At 37.1% G+C, this 19,005-nt stretch overlaps 4 protein-coding genes and 1 pseudogene across 5 annotated transcripts; all 5 read left to right on the forward strand.

The window, feature by feature from the left end:
• The first annotated feature begins 1,600 nt into the window (after nt 1-1,600).
• Nucleotides 1,601-5,276, forward strand: LOC104768989 (heparanase-like protein 1). Its single transcript, XM_010493098.3, has 10 exons — nt 1,601-2,032; nt 2,703-2,988; nt 3,099-3,135; nt 3,224-3,407; nt 3,497-3,645; nt 3,726-3,962; nt 4,083-4,272; nt 4,368-4,493; nt 4,592-4,691; nt 4,788-5,276. The coding sequence occupies exons 2-10, from the start codon at nt 2,743-2,745 to the stop codon at nt 5,172-5,174; spliced, it is 1,656 nt and encodes a 551-aa protein (XP_010491400.2). The 5' UTR covers nt 1,601-2,032; nt 2,703-2,742; the 3' UTR covers nt 5,175-5,276.
• Nucleotides 5,277-5,506: 230 nt separating this feature from the next.
• LOC104772156 (putative acetyltransferase At3g50280) lies at nt 5,507-7,063 on the forward strand (annotated as a pseudogene).
• Nucleotides 7,064-9,155: 2,092 nt separating this feature from the next.
• Nucleotides 9,156-15,952, forward strand: LOC104772157 (putative acetyltransferase At3g50280). Of its 2 annotated transcripts, none has more exons than XM_010496801.3 (2): nt 9,156-9,734; nt 9,861-15,952. In XM_010496801.3, the coding sequence occupies exons 1-2, from the start codon at nt 9,255-9,257 to the stop codon at nt 9,885-9,887; spliced, it is 507 nt and encodes a 168-aa protein (XP_010495103.2). In that variant the 5' UTR covers nt 9,156-9,254; the 3' UTR covers nt 9,888-15,952. The 2 variants fall into 2 exon arrangements, with proteins under 2 accessions (XP_010495103.2, XP_087359511.1); XM_087503385.1 differs by having other exon boundaries at nt 9,956-15,952.
• LOC104768991 (uncharacterized) lies at nt 14,906-15,952 on the forward strand. Its single transcript, XM_019241760.2, has one exon. It carries the CDS (start codon nt 14,906-14,908, stop codon nt 15,488-15,490), a length of 585 nt encoding a protein of 194 aa, XP_019097305.2. The 3' UTR covers nt 15,491-15,952.
• A 1,240-nt stretch (nt 15,953-17,192) lies between these two features.
• Nucleotides 17,193-18,935, forward strand: LOC104768992 (putative acetyltransferase At3g50280). Its single transcript, XM_010493101.2, has 2 exons — nt 17,193-17,736; nt 17,865-18,935. Exons 1-2 carry the CDS (start codon nt 17,257-17,259, stop codon nt 18,777-18,779), a joined length of 1,395 nt encoding a protein of 464 aa, XP_010491403.1. The 5' UTR covers nt 17,193-17,256; the 3' UTR covers nt 18,780-18,935.
• Nucleotides 18,936-19,005: the final 70 nt, after the last annotated feature.

Here is a 19,005-nt window from a genome sequence, read left to right on the forward strand (position 1 = left end):
TCTCAAATAATTTCTAATAATTCGTGCCATATATATATATATGATTCAAAATAAATAGTATATGTTTTGTAATAAGCATATTATTTTACAACGAAAAACTAAGACACATTTTTTTCCTTTAAACATAGAACAGAGAGCATAACGCACCATTATTATTAGGTGGTGCGGTAAATCTTCTCCTAAGCAATTAACAACTACTCCGTAAAAGAAAAGTTGTACTGCCGTAAGAAAATGTGATTACTTATGCAGCCCATAGCAAACAAACACCATCAGTCACCGTCATTCAAATCTTAATAATATCCTAAATGCATTTTCAAAAGCCCAATTTCGACCAAGCCTAGGCTCTATATATGATGACATAAGGCCCCCAAATTTCAATTTATACTTGCTGATTCTGGTAGAAAATTTGACAAAAATGAAAATGTATATTTTGTGATCATCCTATATAGAAAAAGTAGCTTACCAAACAATTCCCAAAATACCATTCAATATTGCGTGGCCCTTAAAGCAAAAAAAAAAAAAAAAAACAAAAAATGGGTAGAAACTAGAAAGCATATTAGTATGATTTTCTATATATGTAAATAAAAGAATTGGATGTAAACATTGAAAGGTATTAATACTAATACCTACAAAAAAACTTAGAGAGGTTAATAACTAGTAACTAGTAACTAATAAAGTAGGTTGGTCAATTCATAACTGATAACCAGAAAAGAAAAAAAAACCACTAAAAGGAAGTATATTTAACTCTTACTCTGAAACTTGAAAGTGAAATATCTAATTTTACATCTCTTAATTTGATTTAATTTAGATATAATATGATAGTAATACAAGTATATAATAAGAGAGAAAAGGGAGAAAGTGATAGATCTGTTACAGGCTGGGTTGCTTCTGAGATAAGCATGACACATGGCAAAATACTGACTCAGAAAATGTCTTAAGAGCTGACAGATGCACCGACTCGAACCACCTTCCACAGTTGTTTCCTTTACCAAAGATTGTTCTCTTTCTTTCTTTCTGACACCAATATTATTTACTACTTATTTCTCTAATTGTGTTATTTTATAATCTGGATTTACCATTTTTAGTAGAAGCAAATAAGATAATATTCCTTTTAAGATCTAATCTTGTTTAGTAATGTTCCCTGGATATTTATTGGTTTATGCAACTTGTGCTTGGCAATATTTTAAAAAGGTAGAAATAGTTGAAAGTGACTCTCTTTTGTAGATTTTTGAATTTATTTGAAAAGTCATATGAGATGAAAACGAAACAACATGTAAACACTTTGAAAATGACTTGTTTTGTAGATTCTTTATTTATAGTATCATAGTTATATTGGTAACATATTTATCATTTTTTTAGATAACATACAACATATCATAGTAAATTGATTATAATTAACCAAATAATTTATTATTTATTCAGTTAAGTGATAACTGATAAGGTAATAAATCTTAACTTTATATAATACTAAGATACTTAAAGAAAAAAATCACTACAGTAGTAAGGAAAAAAAAAGGGGGAAAAGTAAAAGCTAAAAAAGGCAAAAGAATAGCAACTAAATCAATTATTATTATTTTGTCCACCAAATTCGATCTTACTTGTTTTCAAAGAGATGCTTAAACTGTTTTTGTTTTTGTATTCTGTTAAAACAAAATCAATTTAACGAGAGAGAATTAAAAAAAGTGGTAGAAAGCTCATCATGTCTCAAAGAGAAGGTTTCTGATTCAACAAGTTGCACCAACTCCTCCATAAATATTACCAAACAATAAAAAATTTACAATATACAAAATTTTTGGAAAGAAATCAGAGCAATTAGAGAAAGCCGACAAATTTCCAAAAGGGTCACCTAATAAATCACACATCTTATACACTACCGTCAGATTTTGATTAAGACAAAGGCTCTTCAACTCAAGAACACAATCCACAATAATCAAAATCTATACTTTATATCAAAAAAAGAAAAAGTCCAGATTTTTACAGCTACCCTTTTGCTTTAGAGTCGGGATTATCTCCATTGAAGCTGGATCCTAAGGTCAGTTCTTTGCTTCTTCTATCTCAATCGAAAGTTTTAGTTTCTTCACATTCCCAGGGGTTTCGAGTTCGATCTGCGATATAATATTAATTAAGAACTGTTTAATTATAATTACTTGAGAATTTGAATAGGTTGCCATCGTCATCTTCTTTGACTCCTGTCAAATTTTTAGTTTTTTCTTCGCATTATTTAACTTCACTTTGTGATTATCATGGTCGGACTCATTAAACCCAATACTTGATGTAAAAAAAAAACAGTATCTTGATTAATTTAATTACATTTAATTAAGGGGGATGTGCTAATTGCAGCATTATAATCATAAACCCTAGTATATTACTCTTTCCGCACTAAGCCATTCTCTGTGTATCAACTTCCTTGTTCTGGTAATCTCAGAGGTTAGGCTTTTTCCATGGTGTCAGCAAAAAAGTTGATTTTTTTTTTCTTTTCTTTCTTCTCGAATGGGCTAATTAGTAATTTTACACATAACTCTCTGGTTACAGAGTATAGTTTATTCCTTTCTCTATGTATATAGATTTTTGATTTAACCACATGCAAGCCTCAACCAATTGCAGAGTGGTTGAGTTCTGCTTTTTATAATATTTTAGGACTTTTTTCTTCTTCTTGATTTGTGTTTAGAAAAGTTTCAGATTTATTTTTTTGTTGGTTACAGGAAAGCTAGAAACAAAAAAAGTTGAGAGAGAGCTTTTGGGATGGTGAAGCTCAAAAGCAAAGCAATGGGCTTCAGAGTTTTTTTCTTTGTCATCTTGAGTTGTCTTCTTGTAGCTCCAGAGACAACAATGGCTCAAGAGATGAAGCGTGTATCGATTGTTATTGAAGGAGCTCGTCGAGTCTCTGAGACTGACGAGAACTTTGTCTGTGCGACGTTGGACTGGTGGCCACATGACAAGTGCAACTATCAACAATGTCCTTGGGGATACTCTTCAGTTATCAATATGGTAATAGCAAAAATTTAGAGAAAAGGATTCACCTTTTGGTCTTTACTGATTAGTCTCTTCATAATGTCTTGTCTGCGATTGCAATTGAAAATTTTTCGAATGTTTTACAGGACTTGACCCGACCCCTTCTTTCTAAAGCTATTCAAGGTTTGCACCTTACAGACCAAAAGTGTTCATTATACTGCTTGTGTGTTGTTGAATTCTGAAACTTTTAGGGATTTGGGTATTTGTTTAGCTTTCAAGCCGTTGAGGATAAGAATTGGCGGTTCACTGCAAGATCAAGTGACTTATGACGTAGGAAATCTCAAAACTCCTTGCCGTCCGTTCAGAAAAATGAACAGCGGTTTGTTCGGATTCTCTAAAGGATGCTTGCATATGAAACGATGGGACGAGCTCCACAGTTTCCTAACCGCAACGGGGTAAGCCTTTACTTTCAGTTTATTCTCATCAAGCTTCACATTTACCCCTTTAGAAGAATCTCTTGAACTAGCTGTTTGTTGTTGCGCAGAGCTGTAATTACTTTTGGTTTAAACGCTTTGAGTGGGAGACACAAACTCCGCGGGAAGGCGTGGGGTGGGGCGTGGGATCACGTAAACACTCAAGATTTCATTAACTACACAGTCTCAAAGGGTTACGCTATTGATTTTTGGGAGTTTGGTAATAATCAAACTTTTGAAAGTGTCGCCTTTTTGTACTCGGTGTTTTTCTTTTCTTAGCTTTCCTTGTACTCGGTTTAGGAAACGAGCTAAGTGGAACCGGGGTTGGTGCGAGTGTGAGCGCAGAGCTTTACGGGAAAGACTTGATTGTACTTAGAGATGTAATCAACAAAGTTTATAAAGATTCTAGGTTAGCCAAGCCTAAACTTGTCGCTCCTGGAGGATTCTATGAACGACCATGGTACTCCAAACTACTTCAGATCTCTGGTCCCGGTATTGTTGACGTTGTGACTCATCATATGTACAATCTTGGTTCAGGTATGGTTTGGTAAAAGATCTAATGAAATCGAATCAAAACCATTGCTTCTACATATGTATGTGACTATGTGTAGATCATTTTCTGAGGAATTCTCTGTCTTCTCTGTTTGAGTGTTTCAGGAAATGATCCTGCACTGGTGAAGAAGATATTGGATCCGAGTTTCTTAAGCAAGGTATCTGAAACATTTAAGGATGTGAACCAGACGATTCAAGAACATGGACCGTGGGCTTCTCCTTGGGTTGGAGAATCTGGTGGAGCTTACAATAGTGGTGGCCGTCATGTTTCAGATACATTCATTGATAGCTTCTGGTAGAAGAACCGATTCTTGAATTTTCCCCTTGGCTTTTCTATTACCAAAAGAACGAACTAAAAAGAAGCCTCTTTGGTTCTAAATCTTTCTTAAGGTATCTAGATCAGCTTGGAATGTCGTCGAGACACAACACTAAAGTTTACTGCAGACAGACTCTGGTTGGTGGGTTTTACGGCTTGCTCGAAAAGAACACGTTTGTTCCAAATCCTGATTACTATAGGTAAGAGTCGTCCCTAACCAAATCTGGACTCTTGAGTTTTAGCTTATGGACCTTATAGTTGATTGATCTTGAAGTTTTATCTGATTTGATCGGAACAGCGCTCTGCTTTGGCATCGGTTAATGGGAAAAGGTGTTCTCGCGGTTCACACAGATGGACCGCCACAGCTACGGGTTTACGCACATTGTTCAAAAGGAAGAGTGAGTTTACTCATCTCATCTTTAAAATCTCGGTTTCCAAATGTCATTTTTCATTACAGTTTGCTTCAAATGCTTTGTTTTTTTCCTTGGTTTTAGGCTGGTGTGACGTTGCTTCTGATAAATCTAAGCAATCAATCTGGATTTACGGTTAGTGTCAGCAATGGCATAAAGTTGGTTACGAATGTGGAACCGAAGAAGAAGAAGAAGTCATTGTTGGATACTTTGAAAAAACCATTTTCTTGGATTGGAAGCAAAGCTTCTGATGGATATCTAAACAGAGAAGAGTATCATCTGACACCTGAAAACCGTGACTTGAGGAGCAAAACAATGATCTTGAATGGTAAACCGTTAAAACCGACTGCAACAGGAGATATCCCGAGCCTTGAACCGGTCATCCGTGGTGTAAACTCTCCTGTTAACGTCTTGCCATTGTCGATGGCGTTCATTGTGTTGCCTAATTTTGATGCTTCTGCTTGTTCATGAAGTTATTGGGAAAACAAAAAAGTATAAGAAAAAGGGAAAGATGTAATTTTATTGGTAATTGTATCTATTGATGGTAATAAAGGTACACATTTCTATTTCAAATGAAAATTTTTATACATGATACAGATGCTTCTAAATCAAATGCATGCATATCCTTTTGGATGATTACCCTTAAATAATAAACATGCTAGTTATTTTTTTTTCTAAACTCTATAAATTACAACAAATCCTCCAAAATTATATAATAACCTCAATTGATGAAGAATAACAAATAAAATCAAGAAACAGAAAAAATTATGAAGTAGAGTAGAGACAATCTCTTTCTTCTTCAAATGGATTCTGCTTCATCGGACGTTAGAATTGTGTCACAATGCTTTGTGAAACCCAAAACCCTCCCTGAAAAATGGAAAGAGCCATACCATTTGTCACCGTTGGATCTTGTGATGCTCTCTGTGCATTACCTCCAAAATGGTCTTCTCTTTCTCAAACCATCATCGATATTATCTGAATCTGATGATGAAATCGAACCAAATGATTTCATCGAGACTTGGCTACAAAAGCTTAAAGACTCTCTAGCCGCAACACTTGTCCATTTTTATGCCCTCGCGGGTCGCCTCTCGACTTTGAAAACCGATGATCCGAGATCCTACTCTGTGTTTGTGGATTGTAATAACAGTCCCGGGGCTGGATATATCCATGCCAAATCGGAGATATTATTGTTGGGTCCAAATATATTCCTTCGGTTGTTCAATCTTTCTTTGACCACCATAAAGCCGTGAGCCACGATGGTCACAACCATGAGTCTCTTGTCAGTCAAGGTACATTAATTCATTGATGTATATAATAAATCTCAAAATCATTTAATTCACTTAGCCAAAAATTTTAAGCTAGTTATTAACTTCACTTGTTGCCATTTTGATTTAGAGATACATCAAAGTATATAATTAAAGTTATGCCATATGAAATAGACTAAAGACATGGAGCATTTCAGGTAACAGAATTGGTAGACGGAGTGTTCATAGGATTGTCGATGAGTCACGTGATGGGAGATGGAAGTTCGTTATGGCATTTTTTCAACTCTTTGTCGGATATTTTTAATGCACAAGAAACCGATAACTTGCTTCTCAAGAATCCTCCGGTTCTTGCACGTTGGTTCCCTACAGGGTACGGTCCTGTGCACAGCCTTCCTTTCACTCACTCTGATGAATTTATAAGCCGATTTGAATCTCCGGTCTTGAAGGAGAGAATATTCCATTTCTCATCAGAAACAATACAATCATTGAAATCAAAGGCTAATCAAGAATGCAGAACAACAACGATCTCTTCTTTTCAAGCGTTAACCGCGTTCACATGGAGATGCATTACGAGAGCAAGAAAGTTACCTAAGGAACAAGAAACTCGTTGCAGTTTCGCTGCTAACAATAGAGCGAAACTGGATCCACCATTGTCTTTGAGCTCTTTTGGTAATTGCATTTCTTCTATAAGGTCGATGACCGTGTCATCAGGTGAACTACTAGAAAATGATTTTGGATGGGCCGCTTTGAAAATGCATCAAGCTGTGATCGGAAACACTAGTGAGAAGATCTCGGCAACAATCGAGGAATGGTTGATCATCTTTTGTTTTCCATTTGGAAACACTTTTGGGATCGATGGTTGTTCACATTGGAAGCTCACCGCGGTTTAAGATGTATGAATGCGAGTTTGGGATGGGAAAAGCGGTTGCGGCTAGAAGCGGTTATGGCGGTAAGTTTGATGGGAAGGTATCAGCTAATCCGGGAAGAGAAGGAGGAGGAAGTGTAGATTTGGAAGTATGTGTTGCTCCAGAGTGTATGGAAGCTTTGGAATCAGATCAAGAGTTCAGGTCCCTTGTGTCTTCTTCTTCTTCTTGATCTTGTATGATTAATATATGCTCTTATCATCATAAGATCTCTAGATAAATTGGATTTGTTGGATTAAGTATTTGTGTTGCTGGTTAACTGCAGTTATTATTATGTGACAATGTGTTATTCAATTGATGATGATTGTAATATCTTACTATAGTTGAAATCATAAGGCATGTGTTATTTTACACCATCTGTTTCAAATTATAAGACTTTTTAGCTTTTATTTTTTTGTTCTATTTTATAAATTTTTTTTTTCAGATTTTTATGCATCATTTGTTTTTATTTAATATGTTATGAGTATTTGTATTTTCCGGTCTTTTTGCTATTGGTTAAAATTTTGAATAAATATTTAATAATATATAAATATTTATGGTTTTTTAAACATTACTTTTTCCGAATTTTTTAAGTTGTCATTCTAGAGTAAATGTTTTTGTTGTACAATAGATGTTATCTTAGATTTTTTAATCCATATGTTTGGTAAAAATATCAATTTTATCTCAACTATTTTAATTTTATCCCAACTATTTTAATATCTTGACTAATTAAAAAATGGGGCATTCTCAAAAATGTCTTTTTTTTTGTCATCATTGAATCGACAAGGCCCGATTCATAGCCAATCTCTACAACGCGGGTAACGCAACTTAGTGGAGTCGAACTCCAGTGGGATCGGTCGCAGAAGTGGTGCTGTAACCACTTGACTAAAGACACTTCCCCAAAAATGTCCCTTTTTCCATATCCCTTTTTAAAAATACCTCTTCATGTTGACTATTTTTAAAACTACCCCTTTTTATATACAAAATAACCAAATTACCCTTTTTGAGAGAAAGCAAGAATGTACAGTCATCAAAATCGAAAAATATTTTAACGCCAAAAATAAAAGAATTCCCCGCCAAATTTTATTTTTTCCCGCCAAAATCGAAAATTTTTCCCGCCAAAAATATTGAAATTTATACCTTATAAAAACATTGTAAACGCTTTTAAAAGCGTTTACAATGTGTTTAAAAACTTTGTAAATGCTTTTAAAAACCTTTTAAAAACCTTTTAAAAACCTTGTAAAAGTGTTTACAAGCTGTTTAAAAAACCTTTTAAAACTCTTTAAAAAATCTTGTAAAAACTTTTACAAGGTGTTTATAAGGCTTTTATAAGGCCTTATAAAACTTTTTAAAAACCTTGTAAATTTTTTTTGGCGGGAAAATTTTTTTGACAAAAAAATATGTCGAAAATTTTTTTGACGGGAAAATTTTGTTTTTCTTTTTATTGATTAAAATATTTTTCATCTAAGGGTAAAGTGGTCATTAAAAATTAAAAGAGGGTAAAAATAAAAATGACCAAAAAAGGAGTATTTTTGAAAAAGGGTATATCAAAAAGGGTATTTTTAACAAATTCTCTTAAAAAGTTAGAAAATATATCAAAGAATGGATAAAATAGATTAGTTGTTTTCTTAATCTGTGTGAAAAAACCATAAACGTCATGTTATAAAATGTGACAGAGGGAGTATTAAAAGTTAATAAAATGTGATCTTGTACATTAGTCTTAGACCATGTATAATGAGAGTGCTGAATACAACTTTCAACTGTTTAATGGATTCAATGAAACTGTTGAATTTTTTAGAAAACACATATGGATTAAACTGATTTAATCGATGCAACTGGTTGAATAAGAAGAAAATGGAACATGCATTGCCACATGGGGAGTTATGAGAGAAGAAGATGGTGAGTATGTTGTATGCAAGTATGAATTGTTTTTTCCTGCTTTATTCTGATCGGTTTATGATGGTTTAAGACTAATGTAAAATGTAATAAAATGTGAAGGGGTAATATAATTGTTATCCGATCGATTATGATAAATAAGTGGCCGAGGTTTTTTCTTCATGTAAAACAAATTTAATTGTTATCCGATTATGATAAGGAAGGGGTTGGCCGAGGTATTTTCTTCATGTAAAACAAATTTAATTGTTATCCGATTATGATAATGAAGGGGTTGGCCGAGGTTTTTAGTTCATGTAAAACAAATTTAATTGTTGTCCGATTATAATAATTAAGGAACAGTCGTATTCCACACATGTTTTTAATGCATGTAAAACAACCTTAATTTTTCCAAAAAGACAAAAACAAACCTTAAATGATTTCTTTTACCTTCCAATAAGCATATTTAATGAAGTACGTAAGTAACAGAGATTCAAACATTTCTTGCAAAAATGGTTTCTTCTTCATCGGAAGTAACGATAATCTCAAAATGCTTCGTCAAACCAAAAACCATCACCGAGAAAGCAAAAGAGCCATATCATTTATCACCGTTGGAGCATGTGATGCTTTCTATGCACTACAGCCAAAAGGGTCTTCTCTTTCTCAAACCATCATTTGCTAAATCTGAAGATGCAAAAGTTTTCATGCAGACTTTTCTGCAGAAGCTTAAAGACTCGCTAGCCACATCACTAGTCCATTTCTTTCTGCTCGCGGGTCGCCTCTCGACTTTGAAAACTGACAATCCAAGATATTACTCAGTGTTTGTGGATTGTAATAACAGTCCTGGAGCTGGATTTATCCATGCTGAATCAGATCTAAGTGTATCAGACATTGTTGGATCCAAATATGTTCCTTTGGCTGTTCAATCTTTCTTTGATCATCACAAAGCGTTGAATAGCGATGGTCACACCATGAGTCTCTTGTCAGTCAAGGTACACTTAATTCATCTCAAACTCATATAAAATTTTGATTATGTCAATATATTTGTAGTGATATCCAATGTATTGTAGTGTTATATATATAACCTATAACTTGCTTTTTTTTGGGGGGTTGTGTAGGTAACAGAATTGGTTGATGGAGTGTGAGAATAAACAAAAACTGGTTTTGAAGACTGAACTTTTTTTGTATTCTTTTCCTTGACATACAATTACAGAGTGAGTTCTTATTTATACAACTTTGAGGAACATTCTAGGTTCTTTTACCACACACCTAATCTCATGACAAGTGGTGAACATCTACGCCTCCTCTAATGACAGAAGAGAATCATAACGGCTCGATAGTACAATGTCACCATCTTGTGCAGGTAATGTCTTTGTCACCTTCGTAGTCATCTGTCTCTGCTGTTTCCCTTTGTCGCATTGTTGCAGAGAAGGACAGAGTTGTTGAACTGTCGGACTCTGTTTTGGGAGTGGGCTTCCTAGTGGGCTTCTTGGACTTGGACTTTTGTCTTGGGCTTGATGTTGTAAACTCTCATCCCCCCGCAAACTGATGGTGGGAGGCATCGCAACATTCAGTTTGTAACGAAGTCGTTGGAAAGCTTGTCGAGGAAGAGACTTCGTAAAGATGTCCGCAAGTTGTAACGCAGCTGGAACGTGTTGAACTTCAAGAAGACCAAGAGCGACTCTCTCACGAACATAATGATAGTCGACTTCGATATGCTTGGATCGATTGTGGAAAACGGGATTAGCAGAGAGGTAAACAGCCGAGAGATTATCACAACGGAGAATTGCCGGCCGAGTTTGAACAATTCCCAAGTCACGAAGCACAAAAGATATCCAAGTTAACTCCGATGCAGCGGCTGCAAGTGCTCTGTATTCGGCCTCGGTTGATGATCTCGAGACTGTAGGTTGGCGTTTCGCAGACCAGGAAATCAGAGTTGAACCAAGCAGTGAGCAAAAACCTGTCGTAGACCGTCGTGTGTCTTGACACCCTGCATAGTCACTGTCGCTGTATGAAATCAATGGTAAGTCATCACTGTAAGATACCAACGACAAGTCACTGTTCCGATGCATATGTAAGCCCATCTTTGTAGTCCCTCTTATATATCGCAAGATGCGCTTTAAGAGATGAAAGTCTGAGTCTGTCGGAGCATGCATCCGTTGGCAGATAAAATTGACTGCAAACTGTATATCCGGTCTCGTGATTGTCAGATATTGAAGCTTACCTGCAAGACTGCGAAAGTAGCTTGGCTCAGAGAAGAGACGCGTATCCTGAAACACTTGATCCAGTCGTTGAGGCAGTGGTGTATGGACAGGATTGCATTTAGACATACTAGCATGATGCAGAATCTCCTCTGCATACTTGGATTGACTGAGAAACAAGCCGTTGGAGAATGTCTGAGCTTGAATGCCTAAGAAATAGTGAATATCTCCAAGGTCCTTCATGGCGAATTTTGTATTGAGCTCTGCAATGAGAGACTTGAAAAGAGCAGAGTTGGAACCGGTTAGCAAGATATCATCCACATACAACAAGATAACCATAGTATCACCATTATGATGATAAACAAAGAGAGAGGGATCTGCTTTGCTGCACACAAAACCATATTCAATGAGAAAGTTACTGAACTTATCAAACCAAGCTCTAGGAGCTTGTTTCAGTCCATAGAGGGCTTTCTTCAAAGAACACACATGATTTGGCTTTGCAACATCCTCAAAGCCTGGAGGTTGAATCATGAAGACTTCCTCCTGTAAATCACCATGTAAAAAGGCATTTTTTACATCTAACTGAGTAATGCTCCAGTTCTTGGTGGACGTTCGAACCACGGGACTATATGTCTCTGTAAAGTCCACACCCTCTTCTTGATCGTATCCCTTGGCCACCAATCTCGCTTTAAGTTTGTTTAGAGAACCATCAGCGTTTAACTTGACAGTGAACACCCATCTGCATCCAAGGATATTCATCTCAGCAGTCGCAGGAGTCAAGATCCAAGTGTTGTTCTTGTAAATGGAATCGAGCTCCTCAAGCATAGCTTGTCGCCAACCCGGATGAGCCAAGGCCTCAGCTATTGTCTTTGGTAGCGACGGTATGGTCGTGCTTGCAACCAAAGCATATCGAGGATTAGGTTTCCGAATCCCATGCTTAGACCGAGTAGCCATCGAATGACCTCCTGACTCAACAGCAGGAATCTCTGAGGCAACAACATCTTCAATCTCTGGTGTATTTGGAGCTGAGTGAATGATAGGATCAAGTTGTTGCGACACAACGGACTCGACTTCTGCAGTCTCTTGTTGTTGCGACACATCAGACCCTATGCCGGATTCCATCTGAGTTGTGTCAGGATATTCAACCACCTCAGAAGGAATGGATGGAAGCAAATGAGGAATTGCAGAGGAATCCTCACTCTGTTGCCACGCTTGAAGCAAACCACTTTTGTGTTGTGTAGCTAAATGCTTGTACTGATGCTCAAAGGGAAAACATTGCTCATCAAATATCACATGACGAGAGATATAAACTCGACCGGTCGGGGGATAAAGACATCGATAACCTTTATACTGCGGATGATATCCAAGGAAGACACATTGAAGGGACCGTGGCTCAAATTTGTGTTGTGTGTAAGGTCTTAAGCAAGGATAACAAGCAGAACCAAATATCCTGAGAAAGGAATAGTCTTGTGACCTGTTATACAATACCTCTGCTGGACTTTTCTGAGCTAGAGTAGAGGAGGGAATCATATTACTGATAAAATTTGCAGAATAAAAAGCCTCAACCCAGTAGCGAAGTGGAGTCTTACTTTGAAACAACATTGATAGCCCCAATTCAGTGAGATGTCTGTGTTTTCGCTCTGCAATACCGTTTTGTTGCGGAGTAGACGGACAAGACAGTAGATGCTTAATACCATGATCTTGTAAATGCTTCCTGAACCGTGTACTCATAAACTCTCCTCCTCCATCACTCTGAAAAACCTTTATTTTCTTGGCAAACTGAGTTTCAACTTGTTTTTGAAAGACCAGAAACACATCATAGAAATCAGACTTCCTCTTTAAAGGAATTAGCCAAGAGTAGCGAGAGAAATTGTCAACAAAAACTGCATAATATTTGAAGCCTTGAACTGATACAACTGGAGAGGGTCCCCAAAGATCACAATGAATTCGATCAATGGATTCCTGTGAATGAGACTCAGAATTAAAAAACGGTAATTGACTACTCTTTCCCATTTGGCAAGGTCCACAAACAGGAGAAGTGCTGCTCTTATTAATTGTTATCGCCTTGCTGTTCCTTAAATGCTGAAGAACTTGAAAGTTTGCATGTCCCAAACGTTGGTGCCACACCATATCGCTAGCCGCACACTGTCTATTTGAGAAGAGGGCCACAAACTCCTTGTTCTCCAACATAAACAAAGTCTTACGACGAGGTCCTTTGGTCACCACTTTCTGAGTTCTCAGATCAATCACATACACAGCATTAGCATCAAAAAACACACCGCAGGGATAGTCATCACAAAGTTTAGAGACCGACAGTAAAGAGTGTTTCATAGACGGACAAACAAGTACATCTAAGAGTGGTAAACTACCTGCATTCGTGGTGAGTGTCGTGGAACCAACATGAGTAATGGGAAGATGAGCCCCATCACCAACCATTACAGTCTCTGGGCCATTGTAGGGTGTAACTGCAGACAACTGATTTGGTGTAGACGTAACATGTGTAGAGGAGCCGGAATCTGTAACCCTCTCTCGTCCACAACTATCGGAGACCTGAAGAGCAGCAAGAGCCTGTGGTACATCATCACTCTGATAAGTGTTATCAAACCTGTTCCAGCACTTAAGAGCAACATGACCAACTCTTCCACAAATTTGACACACAGGACGACTGTTGTTAGAACCTCCAGACTGAGACTGATTCCAACCAGAGTTGTTGACCTGTTGAGAGAAACCACGACCACGAGTAGAGAAGTTGCGACCTCCTCGACCACGAGAGTTCGATCCTCGACCACGATAGCCAGAGAAACCACCCCTTTGAGCTTGAAAAGCTAGGTTTGGCGAGACATCTGAAGCAGATTCATACGACTGCAATTTCGAGTCGAAACCAGAGACCTCAAGAACCACATCATTAAATGTAGGAGCAGGTAAACGAGACAGAGAACTCTGGATAACAGTAGCAATAGGGTCATATTCCCTAGCTAGTCCATTCAGAAACAGAACAACCTTCATGGACTCATTAACGTGCTTACCTATCGCACTCAGATTATCACAGACAGCACGAAACTCTCGACAGTACACAGAAAAGGTCTTATCTTTCATGTTCAAAAGATTAAGGCGACGAAGCAACTCACACTCTCTAGACACAGAGCTTCGATTAAAACTGGAGGCAAGGGACATCCATACCTCTTGAGATGTTGACAAAGCATGGACGAGACCAAGAACTTCTTCAGAGAGAGTTCCAAAAAGCCATGACTTGATGAGTTCGTCAGTACAGATCCAGGCTTCATAGGCTGGATTAGGGTCGGTGACTTGTTGATTGTTGACAGTGGTCACTCGAGTAGCTGTAGGCCTGGGAATTTCACCATTAACGAAACCGAGCAGCTTCTGGGAGCGAAGCAGAGATTCGAACTGAGTTTTCCACAAGAGATAGTTGGTGTCACTCAGTTTAATAGTAACAGAACTCGCAACATGAATATTAGAAGGAAAAGGATAAGGATCGAGTCTTTCTGCCATGACAGCAACCTGTTAGGGTTTTAAGGAAAGCTCTGATACCATGAGAATAAACAAAAACTGGTTTTGAAGACTGAACTTTTTTTGTATTCTTTTCCCTGACATACAATTACAGAGTGAGTTCTTATTTATACAACTTTGAGGAACATTCTAGGTTCTTTTACCACACACCTAATCTCATGACAAGTGGTGAACATCTACGCCTCCTCTAATGACAGAAGAGAATCATAACGGCTCGATAGTACAATGTCACCATCTTGTGCAGGTAATGTCTTTGTCACCTTCGTAGTCATCTGTCTCTGCTGTTTCCCTTTGTCGCATTGTTGCAGAGAAGGACAGAGTTGTTGAACTGTCGGACTCTGTTTTGGGAGTGGGCTTCCTAGTGGGCTTCTTGGACTTGGACTTTTGTCTTGGGCTTGATGTTGTAAACTCTCAGAGTGTTCATAGGAATATCAATGAATCATTCGACTGGAGATGGAAGTTCCTTCTGGCAGTTCTTCAACTCTTTGTCTGAGATCTTCATGGGTTCACAAGAAGAGACCATTGACAATAACAACAACAACAAATTGCTCTGTCTCAAGAATCCTCCAATCTTTCGTGAAGTGTCCGGTCCTATTTGTAGCCTTCCCTTGGTTGCACCTGATGAGTCCACAAGTCTTTCCGAGACTCCGGTTGTGAAGGAGAGAATATTCCATTTCTCATCAGAAATACTGATGTTTCTGAAATCAAAGGCGAATCAAGATTGCGGAACGACAAACATCTCTTCTTTTCAGTCGGTAACCGCATTCATATGGAGAAGCATTACAAGAGCAAGAAAACTAGGGAATGATCAAGAAACTACTTGCAGGCTTGCTGCTGGCAATAGGTCAAGAATGAATCCACCATTGCCAATGGGTCACTTTGGGCTTTACATCTCACCTGTGCAAGCGACTATGAAAACTGGTAGTCTATTGGAAAATGAGTTTGGATGGGCTGCTTTGAAACTGCATCAAGCTGTAACAGAACACACTGACGAAAAGGTCTCATCAGAAATTGATTGATGGTTGAAGTCATTTCTGAAATTTGGTGGACTTTTCAGTCCCAACTTAGTTCACGTGGGAGGCTCTCCAAGGTTTAACATGTACGGATGCGAGTTTGGGATGGGGAAAGCGGTTGCGGTTAGAACCGGTTATGGCTGTAAGTTTGATGGGAAGGTAACAGCTTATCCGGGAAGAGAAGGAGGAGGAAGCATGGATTTGGAAGTTTGTCTTCCTCCGGAGTTTATGGAAGCTTTGGAATCAGATCAAGAGTTCATGTCCCTTGTCTCCTCTTATTCTTGATCCTTGTTCATATATATGCTCTTATCATCATATCTCTAAATAAAGTGGAATCTGTTGGATTGAGTACTTGTGTTGCTGGCTAAATCCAATCATTATTAATCATGCATGCATGTATGTACTATTGAAATAAAGATTAATAAATGTGATGTTTATATAGATAATAAAGTTGATGTTCTTTGCAAATTACTCTCACTAACTCACTTTCTTGATTCTACACTTGTTTGTAAGAGCTTAGAAAAGGAAACTTGAAAACAGAACCATAAAACAGAGAAGTAAATCTTTAAACATATGCTCCCAAAACAGACCCTCAATTCAACTACCCTCTGAATCTTTGTGTCCCCTTGGTTTCTTGAAATGTTCCAACACTAGAACCATATTCAAAACGACAAAGCTCTACTTTTGGCAAGAATCACGTAAAGTCATTGTACTTATGACAAGTTAGATGATGATAGGCTTGGGCTTCAGGATTTGATTCTGTCTGTGTTGGAAGAGTGTGTTTGGTGAACTTCGTTGAAATCATTCCTGACTAGTGTAGTTCTACTATAACATTACGACGACATCACTGAAGCACAGGTTTATAATCACTAGTTGAAATCATGACACATGTGTTATTTTACACCATCTGTTTCAAATTAGGGATTCAAATTATAAGACTTTGGAGCTTTTATTTTTTGTTCTATTTTATAAATTATTTTTCAATTTTTTTATGCATCATTTATTTTTATTTAATATGTTAATTATGAGCATTTGTATTCTCCAGTCTTTTTTCTATTGGTTAAAAATTTGAATAAATATTTAATAATAATATGAATATTTATGGTTTCTTAAACATTGCTCCCTCCGTTTCAAAATATAGGATGTTTAAGTTAAGGCACACATATTAAGATAGTTTATAGTATTTTTTTTAAAGTATCATATATATTTAAATTAAAAAGATTCAACCAATAATAAAGAAGACTGCATAAATAATGATTACAGATTATTAAATATATATTAAAATTTGCATGGAAAGTTACAAGACATTTTATATTTTAAAACAAAAAAAGAGGCCAAAACATCTTATATATTGAAACGGAGGGAATAGTATTTTTTTAGCTAAAAAATCTAATAAAATGTGACAGAGGGAGTATTAAAGATCGATAAAACCTAATATAATTGTTATCCGATCGATTATGATAATTAAGTGGCCGAGGTTTTTCCTTCATGTAAAACAAATTTGATTGTTATCCGATTATGATAACTAAGGGGTTGGCCGAGGTTTCTAGTTCTATGTAAAACAAATTTCATTGTTGTCCGATTATAATTGATTAAGGAACAGTCGTATTCCACACATGTTTTTAATGCATGTAAAACAACCTTAATTTTTCAAAAAAAAAACCTTAGTTATTATTTCTGTTACCTTCCAATAAGCATATTTAATGAAGTACGTAAGTAACAGAAAAAAAAAACTAAAAAAAGAAGCAGAGATTCAAACATTTCTTGCAAAAATGGTTTCGTCTACATCGGTAGTAAAGATAATCTCAAAATGCTTCGTCAAACCAAAAACCATCACCGAGAAAGCAAAAGAGCCATATCATTTATCACCGTTGGAGCATGTGATGCTTTCTATGCACTACATCCAAAAGGGTCTTCTCTTTATCAAACCATCATTTGCTAAATCTGACGATGCAAAAGTTTTCATGCAGACTTTTCTGCAGAAGCTTAAAGACTCGCTAGCCGCATCACTTGTCCATTTCTATCTGCTCGCGGGTCGCCTCTCGACGTTGAAAACCGATAATCCAAGATCTTACTCTGTGTTTGTGGATTGTAATAACAGTCCTGGTGCTGGATTTATCCATGCTGAATCAGATCTAAGTGTATCAGACATTGTTGGCTCCAAATATGTTCCTTTGGCTGTTCAATCTTTCTTTGATCATTACAAAGCATTGAATTGCGATGGTCACACCATGAGTCTCTTGTCAGTCAAGGTACACTTAATTCAATAAATATCTCAAACTCATATAAAATTTTGATTATGTCAATAAATTTGTAGTGATCCAATGTGTTGTAATAGTGTCATATAACCTATGACTTGTTTTTTTTTGGGGTTGTGTAGGTAACAGAATTGGTAGACGGAGTGTTCATAGGAATATCAATGAATCATTCGACTGGAGATGGAAGTTCCTTCTGGCAGTTCTTCAACTCTTTGTCTGAGATCTTCATGGATTCACAAGAACAAACCATTGAAAATAACAACGACAACAACAACAAATTCCTCTGTCTCAAGAACCCTCCAATCTTTCGTGAAGTGTCCGGTCCTATTTGTAGCCTTCCCTTGGTTGAACCAGATGAGTCCATAAGTCTTTCTCTTTCCGAAACTCCGGTTGTGAAGGAGAGAATGTTCCATTTCTCATCAGAAACAGTGAAGTTGCTGAAATCAAAGGCGAATCAAGATTGCGGAATGACAAAGATCTCTTCGTTTCAGTCGGTAACTGCATTCATATGGAGAAGCATTACAAGAGCAAGAAAACTAGGAAATGATCAAGAAACTACTTGCAGGCTTGCTGCTGGCAATAGGTCAAGAATGAAACCACCATTGCCAATAGGTCACTTTGGGGTTCACATCTCTCCTGTCCAAGCGACTATGAAAACTGGTAGTCTATTGGAAAATGAGTTTGGACGGGCTGCTTTGAAACTGCATCAAGCTGTAACAGAACACACTGAAGAAAAGATCTCATCCGAAATTGATCGATGGTTGAAGTCATTTCTGAAATTTGGTGGACTTTTCAGTCCCAACTTAGTTCACGTGGGAAGCTCTCCAAGGTTTAACATGTACGGATGCGAGTTTGGGATGGGGAAAGCGGTTGCGGTTAGAAGCGGTTACGGCGGTAAGTATGACGGGAAGGTAACAGCTTATCCGGGAAGAGAAGGAGGAGGAAGCATAGATTTGGAAGTGTGTCTTCTTCCGGAGTTTATGGAAGCTTTGGAATCAGATCAAGAGTTCATGTCCCTTGTCTCCTCTTCTTCTTGATCTTGTTCGTATATATGCTCTCTCTTATCATCATATCTCTAAATAAATTGGAATCTGTTGGATTGAGGACTTGTGTTGCTGGCTAAATCCAATCATTATTAATCATGCATGTATGTACTATTTAAATAAAGATTGATAAATGTTATAGATAATAAAGTTGCTGTTCTTTACAAATTACTCTCACTCACTCACTCTCTTGATTCTACACTTGTTTGTAAGAACTTAG

Source organism: Camelina sativa, chromosome 20 (genome assembly GCF_030686135.1).
Source record: "Camelina sativa cultivar CO46 ecotype springtype chromosome 20, ASM3068613v1".
Classification (NCBI taxonomy): domain Eukaryota; kingdom Viridiplantae; phylum Streptophyta; class Magnoliopsida; order Brassicales; family Brassicaceae; genus Camelina; species Camelina sativa.